Source organism: Petromyzon marinus, chromosome 5 (genome assembly GCF_048934315.1).
Source record: "Petromyzon marinus isolate PM22_M1 ecotype Great Lakes invasive population chromosome 5, UKy_Petmar_22M1.pri1.0, whole genome shotgun sequence".
Classification (NCBI taxonomy): Eukaryota; Metazoa; Chordata; class Hyperoartia; order Petromyzontiformes; family Petromyzontidae; genus Petromyzon; species Petromyzon marinus.
Genome location: NC_133671.1, coordinates 18,827,673 through 18,841,417, shown reverse-complemented (window position 1 = coordinate 18,841,417; position 13,745 = coordinate 18,827,673). Strand labels below are relative to the sequence as shown.

The 13,745-nt window shown below is 49.4% G+C and overlaps 1 protein-coding gene across 15 annotated transcripts in view; it reads left to right on the top strand.

Moving 5' to 3' along the window:
- Positions 1 to 13,717, top strand: part of LOC116939177 (homeobox protein cut-like 1) — a 203,509-nt gene extending 189,792 nt beyond the window's left edge. For all 15 annotated transcript variants that reach the window (XM_032947256.2, XM_032947255.2, XM_032947252.2 and 12 more), the window contains 3 exons: positions 2,397 to 2,585; positions 5,114 to 5,447; positions 8,550 to 13,717. In XM_032947256.2, the coding sequence (XP_032803147.2) occupies positions 2,397 to 2,585; positions 5,114 to 5,447; positions 8,550 to 9,546 (1,520 nt within the window). In that variant the 3' untranslated portion in view covers positions 9,547 to 13,717. The remainder of the gene's footprint in view (positions 1 to 2,396; positions 2,586 to 5,113; positions 5,448 to 8,549) is intronic.
- Positions 13,718 to 13,745: the final 28 nt, after the last annotated feature.

Genomic DNA, 13,745 nt, shown 5'->3' with positions numbered 1-13,745 from the left:
GGTACGCATCGATGAGCTGATGCGTCATCATGCCTCTGCTGTTGTGACTAAGATTACAAAACAAAATGCATTATGCAGATAAAACTAAAATCTAAAGTTTAACTCGGCAATCTTAGGCTTAAAATGTAAACTAAGCTTTCAAGTAAGATTTAATGTTGGGACGAAGTGTTGAGATGGTCTAAAAGCATTTATATTCATACTGTCCACCCAATGAAACCAAGTATTCATTGAGTCTTGATTGGAAAGGAGTTCACTTCAGAACGTCAGGGAAACAATCGCAATCCGCGTACGAGGAGCGTTGTCGAGCGGTGTGGTGCATTGATTCGTGCGCTGCCCAACGAATCTTGCGGCCTGCCTCTCGATTGCCGGCCAATGGTGAACATCAGTGGTGAAAAAAATATCCCAACCATTCCTGGGCCCTTCACACACCTTTAAAAGCCATTTTAAACAGTTTTTTTAGTTTCACCAGGTAAGGCCCACTGAGCTGTATGGCTCTTTTTCAGAAGCGACCTAGCCACAAATGAAAGCTCAACGAAGTGGCTTATCACGTGGAAATGTATAGCGGCCAAATACTCGAAATGCACGTTGATTCTAAATGCAGAGGGAAAAACCGGAGGACCCGGAGAAGAATCCACGCAACCACGGGGAGAACATGCAAATTCCAAATATACAGACGTCAGGATTGAACCCACGACCTCCTGGATACCAGGCGAGGTAGTTAACATCTCGCCACCGTGGCGCCAGCACAGAGAAGTATGGTCACACAACCCCCCCCGTGACTGACGTAGCGCCGGGAGTCCTTTGTTAAGCGGGTGGATTAAGAACAAGAAAGGCTGCGAATAGCAGAGCACCGTGGTCGAGTGGACCGTTTGACAAACTTTGACATTTTACCATCGGAACATCGCAAAGGAATGTCGACACCAGCAGCGTCTCCGCGCACACCCCCGCACTTGATGGTGATGGGTTTTTTTTGTTTGTTAACCAACCAACCGTATCGCGACGTTGGTTTCCACGATGGGAACGAAGCGTGCCGGAGCGCGTGCGCCCGTGTGGACCGGACCGACGCAGCGGCTGCTAGCGGATCCCCAATACCCACGCGTCCCATTAAGGCAAACTACGCAGCGCAACGCGCGCCCGCGCCCAGGGCGGGAAGGCCGGGGAACGGGTGGAGGGGGGGGGGGGGGGGATACGGGGATGTTGGGTAACTCGCAAAAATGTGTGAGAAATTTAACGGAGGTGGCGACACCGGAGGGATGGCGGAATAGTTATGGCCTGCTTTGCGTGCCGTTTTCTTGTGGGCATACGCGGCGAGAGCGGCAGCTTGCGGCGTGAATATTTAGAGGCCGCACGTACAGATCCCAATGCAGTTTCGCTTACAGTGTAACAGCTTTTCACCAAGGGGGACGGCTCACGTGTGTTTTGTTTTGTTGGGAGCGGCGGTTGAATTGCCGCGCTATTTTGTACCCTGGAATGTGTCGGCGGTTTTGAAGGCAACCGTAAGACTGACACTGTGCCGAGCGCCTCTTAAGTTCTGGGTTGCCGCTTGCCTCGGGTGCTGATAGCCACGAGCAATCGCGTAAAAAAAAAAACAGCCCTGTCATCAAAGTCCGACGTTTACACTTACTTCGGACACTCCCAGGGCTATTCCTGTCCGGTGACATCACTCACGATATCGATGGCTGTTTCCAGTGATGCCAACGACGCATTTCTCTTTGTTACAGATGCCCCGTTTTTGTGGTAAAAAAAACAACACGTGAAGTTATTTAACAGAATAACTGTTTTGCTTTAGAATTGTATTTTTGCACCTCGAAATGTAAATAGATTCAGCCAGTTGGAACATGCAGGCATGGGTCAACTGTTACAGGTTGTCAGCCTGGGGGTTTCTCTCTCCCGCGACATGGCAGGGCCCATATGACCACGAAGCTCACCACGACCGTCACCAACGTTGCCTCCTTCAGTCTGAAGGAGGACTGTTGTCTGAAACATCAGCCGATAGTTTCTCCATCGTAGTTTATTTATTTTATTTAACCACGTGAGAACTCAAGAGAACAGGATAGAGTTGCATTTGCAAGAGCGACCTGGGGGGGAGAGGGGGGGACTTTTTCTGCCGTGTAGAATCCCGATTGAGTAATTTGCGCTGCAATTTCCAAATTTTGGCAAGCTTGCAAGTATTAACGATGGACGCAGTAAGTTTTTAGATTTGAATATGGATAGAGTTTTGGCGTAAATGGTTATACCGACATTACCGTTTATCGGCTGCCACACCTTCACACCTGGCTGGCTTTAGGAAAACAAAAGCGCCCGTGAGGCTCTCTCTTTATATAGCCGTGTTGACCTGCTGACCCCTCCGCCCCCCGTCCCCCTCCCCCACCCTTTGCCGCCGTCGCTCACCACAGGGCAGCGGCTGTTTGGCGAGAGCGTGCTGGGCCTGACGCAGGGCTCCGTGTCAGACCTGCTCGCCAGGCCCAAGCCCTGGCATAAGCTGAGCCTGAAGGGCCGCGAGCCGTTTGTGCGCATGCAGCTGTGGCTCAACGACCCGCACAGCGTGGAGCGGCTGCGGGACATGAAGCGCCTGGAGAAGAAAGGCAAGCGCAGCGCGGCCGATGAGACGTCGACCCGAGCCGCGGGCTGGGGTTTTCTCTGCGGAAGTGAGAGGCTCTGGGTTTCGGTGTTTAGGGGGAGAAGGGCGGAGCGGACACAGGAGGTCGGCGGTGGTCCTGCTCGTGTGTGGACGGTTCCAGTGATTGGGCGCCACGGAGGCGAGATGTTAACTACCCTCGTCTGGTATACAGGAGGTCGTGTGTTCGATCCCGACCCTGATACCTTTATATTTGGAGTTTGCGTGTCTCTCTCCCCGTGGTAGCGTGGATTTTTCTCCAGGTCCTCCGTTTTTTCCCTCGTGTAGAAACATGCTTTAAGAGTATTTGGCTGGAGCTTTATTTGAAGTATTTGGCTGCAATAAATTTCCACGTGATAAGCCACTTCATTGAGCTGTACTTTCTGATAGCCAGGTCGCTTCTGACAAAGAGCTATAAAGCTCAGTGGGCCTTACCTGGTAAAATATTTTGTTTTATGTTTGATTGATTGATCTAGTGCTGTCTGATTCACTCCAGTCGCTCGCTCACCGGAGGTCGCTCGCTCACTGGAGAGCAGCCACCTCCCCATCACTCTTCTATCGCTAACTACCCTAGTTTATATTCCCTGTGAACGTTGATCATTGATTCCTCCGTCCATATTGAGGACTGTCTACTAGAATGTCTCGTCTCATCCGTACCGCGCTCAAGCACCGTACTTGCAGGTCACGCAGAGCGCTCTCTCTGTTCCCCACACTGCTTCACTTTGGAATTCCCTCCCATCGTCTCTTTTCTCACGTTCTTACAGCCTTGCTCGATCCCAGAAACGTATTGATTCTTATCTAGTATACCTTCCACGGTGCCGCTTGTTGCTGGCCGCTTGGAACTCTTGAGCCTGTGGTCGGTAAACGTAATTTAAAAAAAGGCGCACCTTGAGGGCTTTATGTAAGTATGAATATTGAACTTCTTTCGCACCGTACGTAGCCAAACGTGCTAATCGGAGGTGTGGGGGAAGGACAACAAACTAAACACAAAACACAGTCTTAAAGAAGGGAGTTTTCAATCTAGATGATGATTTAAAAGTGCATAGCCTTCAGTGGCTTCCTAATATCGGAAGGAAGAGCACTCCAGACGGCCACAGAAGCGCATCCGAAAGCGCCGGGCGACGCAGTGACCACCGCCTTTGTTCGATGGCTTTAGCTGAATGCAAGGCGCTCCCACTGTCGCGTGCTCGACAGTGAGAGAGAAGGAGAGCGGGGAGAGAGCGGAAGAGAGCGTGAGGGAGGAGGAGTGGTAGGCAGACGGTGGAGGGAGATGGAGAGAGCCAGACAGGAAGAGGGGGAGTGGGAGCGGTGTGTCGGTGCAGGATGAGGGGGTGGGTGGGGGGGTAGTGGTGTCTACAGGAAGGCAGGAGGCTCATTTATTTATTAAAACATTTTTTGTGCCAGGCAGCTGCTTTCAGATGAATAATGAACATGGACTTGCATTTTTTTGCATCAAACCGCGTGTTATTTTTTCTACTTCTTCTAAACCGTGATTAACATCAACAAGAGTCTGAATGGAAATCGGCTCGCCTGGAATTTAGCAAAGCAGTCTTGAAGTGTGGGGCCTTCCACGTGGCCAGCAGGCCGATAGCGCCACCGTGTGTTAGCTCGTCGGAATAGCAACGACCCCACTCATTCAACTGAGCACTCGAAAACATTCGCCACGTTTTAACCCCCCCCCACCACCAATCACCACCCACCCCGATCTCAAGCAGCACTTCATCCATCGTCGTTGTGTGTGTCCGTTTCATCATCGTTATCCATTAATGTCTCGCGGGGCCTTGATTTGTTTTGTTAATAATGATGACGGTGATTAGGTTGCGTTATAGACAGGTGTCCCTAATGGTTCCTGAGTTTTCTGTCTGTAAATCGCTACAGTAGATAGTGATCTTTTATAATGCCCATGGACTTGTAGTTAATATCGTTTATGTTAATGGAATGTGCCAATATTGTCAGCGTCACCGATATGCAATATTTACTATTTATTTTACCATGCACACGTATAATTTAAATAATAAAAATTCAAGAGCAATTGCTGCATATATAAAAGGTTGAGTGGTGGGTGAGCACATTGCTATATAAGTTCGATTCCCAGACACGGTGCGGGGGGCTGTAGAGGGGGGAGTGGTGGTGTAGTGGTTAGCACACTCGACTACGACCCTGGCCACGTGAGTTTTTTTACCAAGCCGGAGCCATCGCCAGCGGCCAGCGGTATCTGAACCGGTCCTGGACCCCCACTTCACCAACCCGTATTGACCGGCGTGGTGAAGTATGGTCAAACATCTCCCATGGCTGACATAGTATGCGGAGGCCTTTATGCAAGGCACGTGGAATTGTCTGGTGCAGAAAAGTGCAAGGCAATGCCACCTCAAGTGTCCCTCGATAACCGCTGCTTGGCAATGTTGAGATCGATGCAGCTCACGGCCACGTGCTTGTAAAGCGTAGACTCATGCCGCGCGTGCGTTTATCTTCCCTCGGACGGCGCTGGCGCCGCAGCCTCCCTCAAGCGGCGCAGCGTGGGCGCGATGGACGTCGACGGCGCCCTGGTGCCGCCCCTGAGCCCCGCGCCGTCCGCCGGGAGCCCCGCGCCGTCGCTCGTCGGCTCGATCGGCGGCGGCGGCGGCAGCAGCAGCGGCGGCGGCGGCGGCGGCTGTGGCGGTGGCGGCGTCGTGGCCAAGAAGCCGCGTGTGGTGCTGGCGCCCGAGGAGAAGGAGGCGTTGAAGCGGGCCTACGAGCAGGAGCCGTACCCGTCGCAGCAGACCATCGAGGTGCTGGCGGCCCAGCTGCGTCTCCGCACCAGCACCGTCATCAACTGGTTCCACAACTACAGGTGGGGAGCTCCCTGCCAGGTCGGTGGCGGGGAAGAGGGGGAGAGGTGCGCTTGAGAATTGTACTTTGTCGTGGTTCAATCAAACCGATACAATATACAATCACCATCATCATCAACCGCTGTCAGTCAGCCGGATGAAGGCATCGCCTGGCCACCGCCGTCGTCTTTCGCGGTTTCCTGCGATGTAACGGTCTCGGTCAGCGCCCGCACACGAGCCACTTTCGTCGCTCCGTCTCCACGATCGAGGCGCTCGTGGGGGGCGCGCTCCATCCCTTCGCTGCTCCTTCATTAGTCTCAACCATCGAGCAACGCGTCCTTGCCCGAGCCCACTTGCTTTTCTCAATGGTCAATACGATGCTTTTCACCCTACGTATGTTCCATAACCACAATTTTCAATGCAATATCGATGGTAAACTCGGCTCGCTTTGCAGGAGCCAAGGCGGGCCGTTGCGTCCCCTAGACTGTGAAAGATGGCAACAGCTTGGGAGGGCCTTCATCCAGCAGTAGATAGTTCACAGACGATGATGATAAATGCAACCACGTCTTGGAGGCTCTGTACAAAACAGTGGAACCTGCATCATGGTGTTGGGGGGGGGGGGTGAGTGACAAAAGCAGGCTATGTATATATCATTTTGGTGTGAGGACAGAGTCAGTCGTAGATAGAGGAGAAGAGAAGGGCTTGAGCCTGGTCTTGAACAGGGGCGGCAGAGTGTCACCAGCACGGATGATGGATGGGTGGATAGAGCTCTACACCACAGGGGTAGTGGAGGACAAGGAGTGGCCGCCCAGTGTGCGATGGTCGACTGTATGAAAGCGTACAAATGTGTGACAGTAATGGACGCGTCACGCAGCATCGTCACACGTGACAACGTTTCGATTCAAATAGAATTTAGTCTTTCGCTCATGATCCATGCGTACTCATTTCTGCTCGTAAGAACCAGTTATTTTCCATGCGTGAAAATGACGTGCATTTTTTTTTTGTTTTACGTTTGTGCTCATGGGACAAACAAAACTGCACAAACGAGAAGGCAAAAAAACAAAACGAGATTTTTTTTTGTTATTTTTTTATTCGGCAAAAAAATGGCTCTCCCGAATCATCACATTTCATCAAATCACCGAGGGAGGGGTGTGAATTGTTAGTCGGAGGCCACGCATCTCTGCGTACTACTCCTGGCCTCTGCTCTTCTGAAGCTTCCTTCTGTCTTGGGACAGCTCCATTTCTTGACGCCATCGATCGCTTTTTCTCTTCTTGTCGCCCCCTTGCTCACCTCCCGTCCGTCTTCACGCCGGCAAAGTGTTCTTGCAGACTTGTACGCGGAGACACTAACGCACGCGAACCGGCGGGTGGGGGCGCCGTGACCTCCCTACCAACCGATCTCGTGCGTCGTCCCGGGCGACACGGAGCTGAAGTCCTACAGTCATTCAAAACGCTCCGAAACGAAACAACACGCTCAGAATATTAACGTTTTCTTCTGCGTGTGTTATCCACTGCTGGATGAAGGCCTCCCCCTCCAAGCCGTTCCCAATACATTCTCATCGTGCTCCTGCGCACTGATTTCATCATTGCATCTCCACGATCGGCATTCTCTCCGGCGTGTTTTTCCTCCTTTGGCTGCCACTCAGTAACTCCCTCGCCTGGTATGCAGGAGGTCGTCGGTTCGATTGCGACCCTGACGCCTGTATAGTTGAAGTTTGCATATCCTCCCCGTGGTCGCATGGATTTTTCTCCAGGTTCCTCCGTTTTTTCCCTCCAAATTTAGAGAAACGTGCGTTTAGAGTATTTGGCTGCTGTAAATTTCCACATGATAGGCCACTTCGTTGAGCTATTATTTGTGGCCAGGTGACTTCTGAAAAAGAGATACATAGCTCAGTGGGGCCTTACGTGGTAAAAAAAAAAATCCACATTTCAAAGCCTTGGGAGTTTATTTTCCATCGCGCTCCCGTTTGTCATCTAGACTCTGCCGTGCACGATGTTCAGGCCGGACGAATGTAGCCACGCGTTGCGGTTAGTCATCCTGTCCAGCGTGAGGGGGAAATTACAACAAGGTGGCTGTCTGCCAGTGACAACAGCGATGATGTGAAATGAGTCCAAAAGGAAATCTCAGCTCAGCCGAAGGTATCTATTATTTTGATGTTATTGATGTTGACGCTTGTTTATTTGAGTGATTTGCCCACCTCGCTATCCAATGTGTTGTCCTGATTCGGGGTCAAATTTCAATTCGAGAATTGTTTGCTTTTTTGGCCACTGTGTCGCGTCGAGACTCTATAGAGCCTGCAAATATTAAGCCAATACCAAATAGGTACATATCATCGTCGGTGTATCATCATCATCGGCGTATCATCAGCCATTATTTATCACCGGATATCTCAAAGCTTGAATATCGTTGATGTTTTCCTGCGTCTCTCAATGCAATTCCAAGAATCTGCGGTTTGCTGAACAAAGGCCCAAACTGCCAAGGAGCCAGGAACAAACAGCACAACTTGGAGGTGTTAATAGATAATGATGATCGTAATTCTTGAATATAGCAAGGTTGTTTGAACTTGACAAAAGAGATGGTGGCATGGAGTTGAGGGAAGAAACAGAAAGAGAAATGTTGTGACCTGGTCGTGGTGGCTGAATCCAGTGTGGATGATGCTAAACAATCTAAACCAAACTATTTTTTTTATTTTACCGGGTAAGGCCCACTGAGCTATATAGCTCATTTACAGAAGCGACCTGGCCACAAACGATAGTTCAACAATGTGGCTTATCACGTGGAAATTTATAGCAGGCAAATAATCTAAATGCACGTTTCTAAATGTGGAGGGAATAAACCGGAGGACCCGGAGAAAAATCCACACGGCCACTGGGAGAACACGCAAACTCCAAATATACAGCAGCAAGCTTCATGGTCGGGATCGAACCCACGACCTCCTGCATACCAAACGAGGTAGTTAATATCTCGCCACCCTAACGCCCTAGTCAGTGTCTGGCAGACCAAGTCGTCAACACGGGTGTAGCAGTCGTTGAGTGAGGTTGACGGGAACATTATAATCCGCAAATGGTTACGGGACGGGCGTTAATGACAAAACTTTTTCCCTGTTGCCCGTATCGCCGCACAGGTCCCGCATTCGCCGCGAGCTCTTCATCGAGGAGATCCAGCAGGCGAGCCCAGGCCAGGAGCCCTCATCAGCGTCGGGCAGCACGCGGGACGGCCCCGGCGAGGGAGAGGCCCCCAATCCCAGCAGGCCACAGAGCAGCCAGGGCCCTGAGTCGGAGAACGAGAGCGAGTCGTCGGGCGGCCGATGCCAGAGCGTGCTGTCGTTCAGCATATACGCGTCCACCACGCGGGGGCCCATCATTAAGCAGGAAGTGTCCGAGGAAGATGGAGTGGCGCAGCAACAGCAGCAGCAGCAACAGCAGCCACCTCAGCAGCCACCGTCATTGTGCTTTTCAGTCGACAGAATCGCTGGGGCGAGTCCCGTACTCCCACAGCTGTTTCAGCCGCAGCAGCAGCATCAACTTCAGGTGGGCGACGAAGCGAAAGGCCAGTCGGTAGAAAGGTCGAGCACTTTCTTCAGTGAGCTTCTGATGGCACGGGCGAACAACGCGGCTCTGCTCATGCACAGCCCCGAGATCGCCCACGCCTCCGCCAAGGCTGTCGTTCCGTTTGGCAATCCGGTCTCGTCGTCGTCTTCGTCGCCTTCGTCTGCGTCCTCACCAAAGCTGGAGGTAGGCGAGCTGGCCGCGAAGGAGGCTGCCGGCGGGAGCCGCTCCTTATCGCCGCCGCTGCCGCCGTTGCCACCGCTGCCACCACTACCACCACAATCTTCGACACCTGGGGCAACGGGAGATCGAGCGGGAACACCCGGGGCGGCTCCCAAGGCCGGGCCTTCGGGCTCTGGCTCCTCGCAGGGCCTCGCCCTGTCGCCGCCCTTGTCTGTGGCCGTCCAGGGATCCAGCCCGACCGCGCAGACGCCCGAGATCGTCATCGGCAAACCGAGGAAGGAAGGCCGGCGGCTACGGCGAGACGAAGTGAAGGCGGCCAATCTGAACAGCATCATCAACCGACTGGAAAAAGCGGCGAGCAAGGAAGACTCCCCCGACTGGGAATTTTAACTTTTGTTATTTTAAAATGACAATACTGCGAGGCCCCGGTGTCAGGCTGCGTTTAGAAAAAAAAACAATAAACCACCCCTACCACAAAAGGAGAAGAGAAGTAAAACTACAAACGAGACAAGCAAGATGTAATGTAACAACCGAAGTAACAAAAATATAACCGCTGTGGAGAAAACTGCATACTACCTGAAAGTCAGTCCACCGTTGATTTGGCGAGGCCACATCTTCACAGAACGTGTGGTATATGGCGTCTGTAGGGTCACTCATTTTTATGGAAAATGCTGTGGTGCACTTAACGTTATAGTTGTGAGAGACAACATACTGCAGGAAATGACTTTGATCAGGACCTTTGAATCTTTGAATTTGTATTTTTAAACTGCTCCACACACAGGGGTGTGTGGAGTCCCTCTGAACTGGGGTCTTTTGAAGTGTACTGTTGAGAAGCTGGCATTTAGAAGCACTTAGTCAATGTAGTTCAACAATCACTTGTGAAAAGTAACATGGCCAAGCCATCTGTAACATAAATAATAACATTAATAATACCAAGGGTAATCTTATAGATACAGAGAAGGCAAACTGCCAAGAATCTTGTTAGATTTCTATCTTTGAAGTGTAAAAAGTTTTTATGGATTTATTTTTCCCCTTTATTCTCTAAAAGGGCCCATTGTTGCTTGGCATCAGGTTTGGTCACAATGCCACTCGCGTACAGAGGAGGCATTTCCTTTCCTTCCTTTTGTTAGTATTTATTTTATTTTTGAAGTTACGCATCATTGAACTAACACCACGAGATATTGTTTTAGTGCCTGTTTTTCTCACCCCACCTCTCCCCGTCTCCTCACAAGCACTTACCACTTATAGCACGTAAATCGCTATTGCGTAGGAATTAATACTGTACGTTAAACTATAAAGAGTTTGAATGAGAGAGGTGCTTTTTTATGCCTTGCGCTCAAGACATAATAAAGCTTAGGTTTTAAGCGCTAGTCAAACTGGCCACACGCCAATGCCCTCAGTGCCCTGTGTGCTTTGCTGGATTCCAATCGGGCCTAAGTTAGGCTTAAAGCCTGGCGCAAGAAGTGGAATTTGGAAGAAGACAATTTGGCCTAGAGCGATTATTTAAATTAACGCACCGTAAAAAATAAAATACCGTAAAAAGATAGAGAGAGAGAGAGAAGCGTCACTGTCATTCCTCAGGTCTACAGTGTCTCAAACAAACGTTTAGAAATCTACTGTATTTTTGAAGACGTCGTCTCAGTCAAAGGGTGTACGAAGCTTGAGATGAGGAGTTATTCTCTGGGATCTTCATTTGGACTGATTATTATTTTTCTCTCTCTTCATTTTTAGCAGCTGTATCTGAGCAGACTCCAGCGAGAAAATGTTTTAAAGCATCAGCCGATGAGATTTTTAAGAAGTCCGAAGGAAAAGGAAAAATGAAGCCACCAGGAAAATGCACTGTGCAGGAAGAGTGGACTCTAAAAAAATGAAGAAAAATGAGAATAGTGATAATGCTAATAATAAAATGTGTAAAAAAATAGTAAAAAAAAACATTTTAAAAATGACAAAAAATTAATTCAGAAACTGGATTTTTAAATGCCAGGTTTAAATGTTTCTGTTAAAACAGATCTCCCTCTGCGTGTTTTTAAAACATAGTGCGGGGATTCTTTTTTTCTTATAATTGTACATTTGTTTAATGTGAACAAGACACTAATGTGCAATCGCGTGCAAGCGAGCGAGAGAGCGAGAGAGAAATACAACAGAGAAAAAAAAATCACCCGCTGAGGGTTTATCAAAAGTTTCACTGTATCGGGCGTGAGAGGCGGTTGGGGCAGGAGGGAATTACAACAAAACAAACTACGCTCCCGGTCTCCTCTTGGATGAAAGCGGGGAGCTTTTGTACTCCGAGAAGCACGGACACACGCCACGGCCACTGGCAACCTGAAAGCACTTAAATGTCCTAACACTCCTTTACGTGCATTCTGGATCTCACCACAACAACAACAGCAGCAAACCGTGTCTGCTGCCAGGCCTAAAATCACTTGCCCTGGAGGAGGCACCGCATACTTTTTAGAAGTCCACACGATCTGTCTGTGAAGTTTTTTTTTGCCCTTATTTTCCTCGTTGTCCTCTTGCGTTATCATTCTTTATAAGTGTACGTCCTTGTTTAAAAAAAAAAAAAGCGACTCGGTTATTTGAAAGCCTCGTGTTACTGCTGACAATAATAACGATAACTAAGACAACAACAACAACGACGACGACGATGATGATGATAGTGCATCACCTCAGGCCTGATTTGAAAATAGCAAGAGAGTTGACAAACAAGAGAGCATAGAATGTCCCTTTACCTCATGGTGTGTGTTTGCGCTGGTCTGTTGCGTACGTATGGTTTTTATTCTATGTATGTAGCAGTTGCCCTCACTGCCGTTTGTTTTGCTGTCGACACGTTCGGTTTGGCTCAGCCTCACACGCTCCGCATGCCTCTTACCCCCCCCCCTTCTCTTTGTCCGTTTGCATCGAGCACTCGATACGCCACGCCAGGCGGACGTCGGTACCAGACCTGGGGAGAGGGGGGGGGCCCATTGCCCTTGGCCCCATCGTCGCTTATCTCTCCACATTCGCCCCCCCCCCCCTTCAACGTCTCTTCCAAAAGAATGTAAACTCTCGCACATGCCGGAGAAGTCCTGCCACGTTGCATCGATTCTGAAACCGAACCGAGCGAAGAAGGGTGCTGCCGTTGACCCGAGACCGTTTAATTTTTTACTTTATTTTTTTGTTAAACCGGAAAAAAATGTTATTGGCTTCACGTACAAATTTTGGGACCTTCCTGGAAGTCTTGAAGCGAAGGTGGGGCCCGTAGGTGCGCTGTTAGCAGGGCACTCTGTGGTTGGGAAAGGGAAGTGAAATAGGGCTACCCCCCATCCCTCCCTCATAATGTCCCTCTTCTAATGTAACCTGGCACCCGGGCCCAGCGGGCCCACGGGCCCAAGTGCGGTTAACTACGCCACTGTCTTGAAGGCTCTACGAATTGTCTCCCGTGGAAGGATTCCAAAACAAGAGTGCTTTCACGACTTTATTTGTTTTCCCATCCCGAGTTGAGCAAAAAATGAACACGATGACATGCCTCAACCGCTCACTAGCGTGCTGGCGGTGTCAGTGGTTCGCATGCTTCCTTTTTGCAAGTCCTGCGCACAAAGTTAAAGCCTTTTTATTATCACTTGAACCTTTGTAACAAAATTTTGCCGGGGTCTTTTGTTCTTAGAACCATTGTTTTGTACACAATGTAGTAGAGATGGTAGGAATGTCGCTGGATTTCCAGCCCAATCGTTTATTCGTGCAACTTGGCAGGATTCGTCTGCTTAACATTTATGTACACAGCGCAACGCGCACAGAACCGTACGCTAAACTGGTCCCAACATTTTAAAATTCATTTTTAATTTTTTTTTAATGTGCTGGATTTTCTCGCCATGTGTCATGCGTGCACTCAAATGCCAGCCCCACTCCCCCCCCCCCCCCCCTCTGGACCTTTCCTTGTGCCCTCAGTGAGTATCTGTCACCACATGTACAACTTGCACTGTGTTATTTCAGTTTATTTTTCAATTTTTTCTGCGTTATGAGTTTTTTGTATTCTGTATATTTATGTAACCACGGATATTTCCTCCTCAATTGTCTGACTCCCCACAGCCCAGGGTGACTTTTGCAGCATGACCCCGGTAGAGGTCAAAGGTCATAACAGAGTCGTCCTTTCCTTCCTCATGTTGTCACTGTTACGCTGCCGGGTACTGTTACAGTTCTGGTTAACAAAACTATTACAATAACTATACCTTTACAAGAATATTTTAGGTTTTGTACATTGTAATACACTGTGCAGTGACTGCTTCCCCTGCTGTTACTTTTCGGACATTTATAAAACTGTTATTATTTAGTCCAATCCATGAAGGCATCTTATCTCACACTGTATTGTATACCTCCGAAAGCACAATAGTCGTAGCCTATAGATAACTTATAGAGATTAAACAAAAAGAAAAAAAAACAAACCCGACATCTACATCTCCGTGTGCTTACTGCAAATGCGACTTTTTGTTTTCGAAACTGATAAGGAAATCCAAGCATCACCCCGACCACCGTGGGAGTCTTGAATAGTGTAAAATAAAACATGTATGCTTTATGTTGCACACAATTTTTTCAGAAGCGACCCGACTATTACT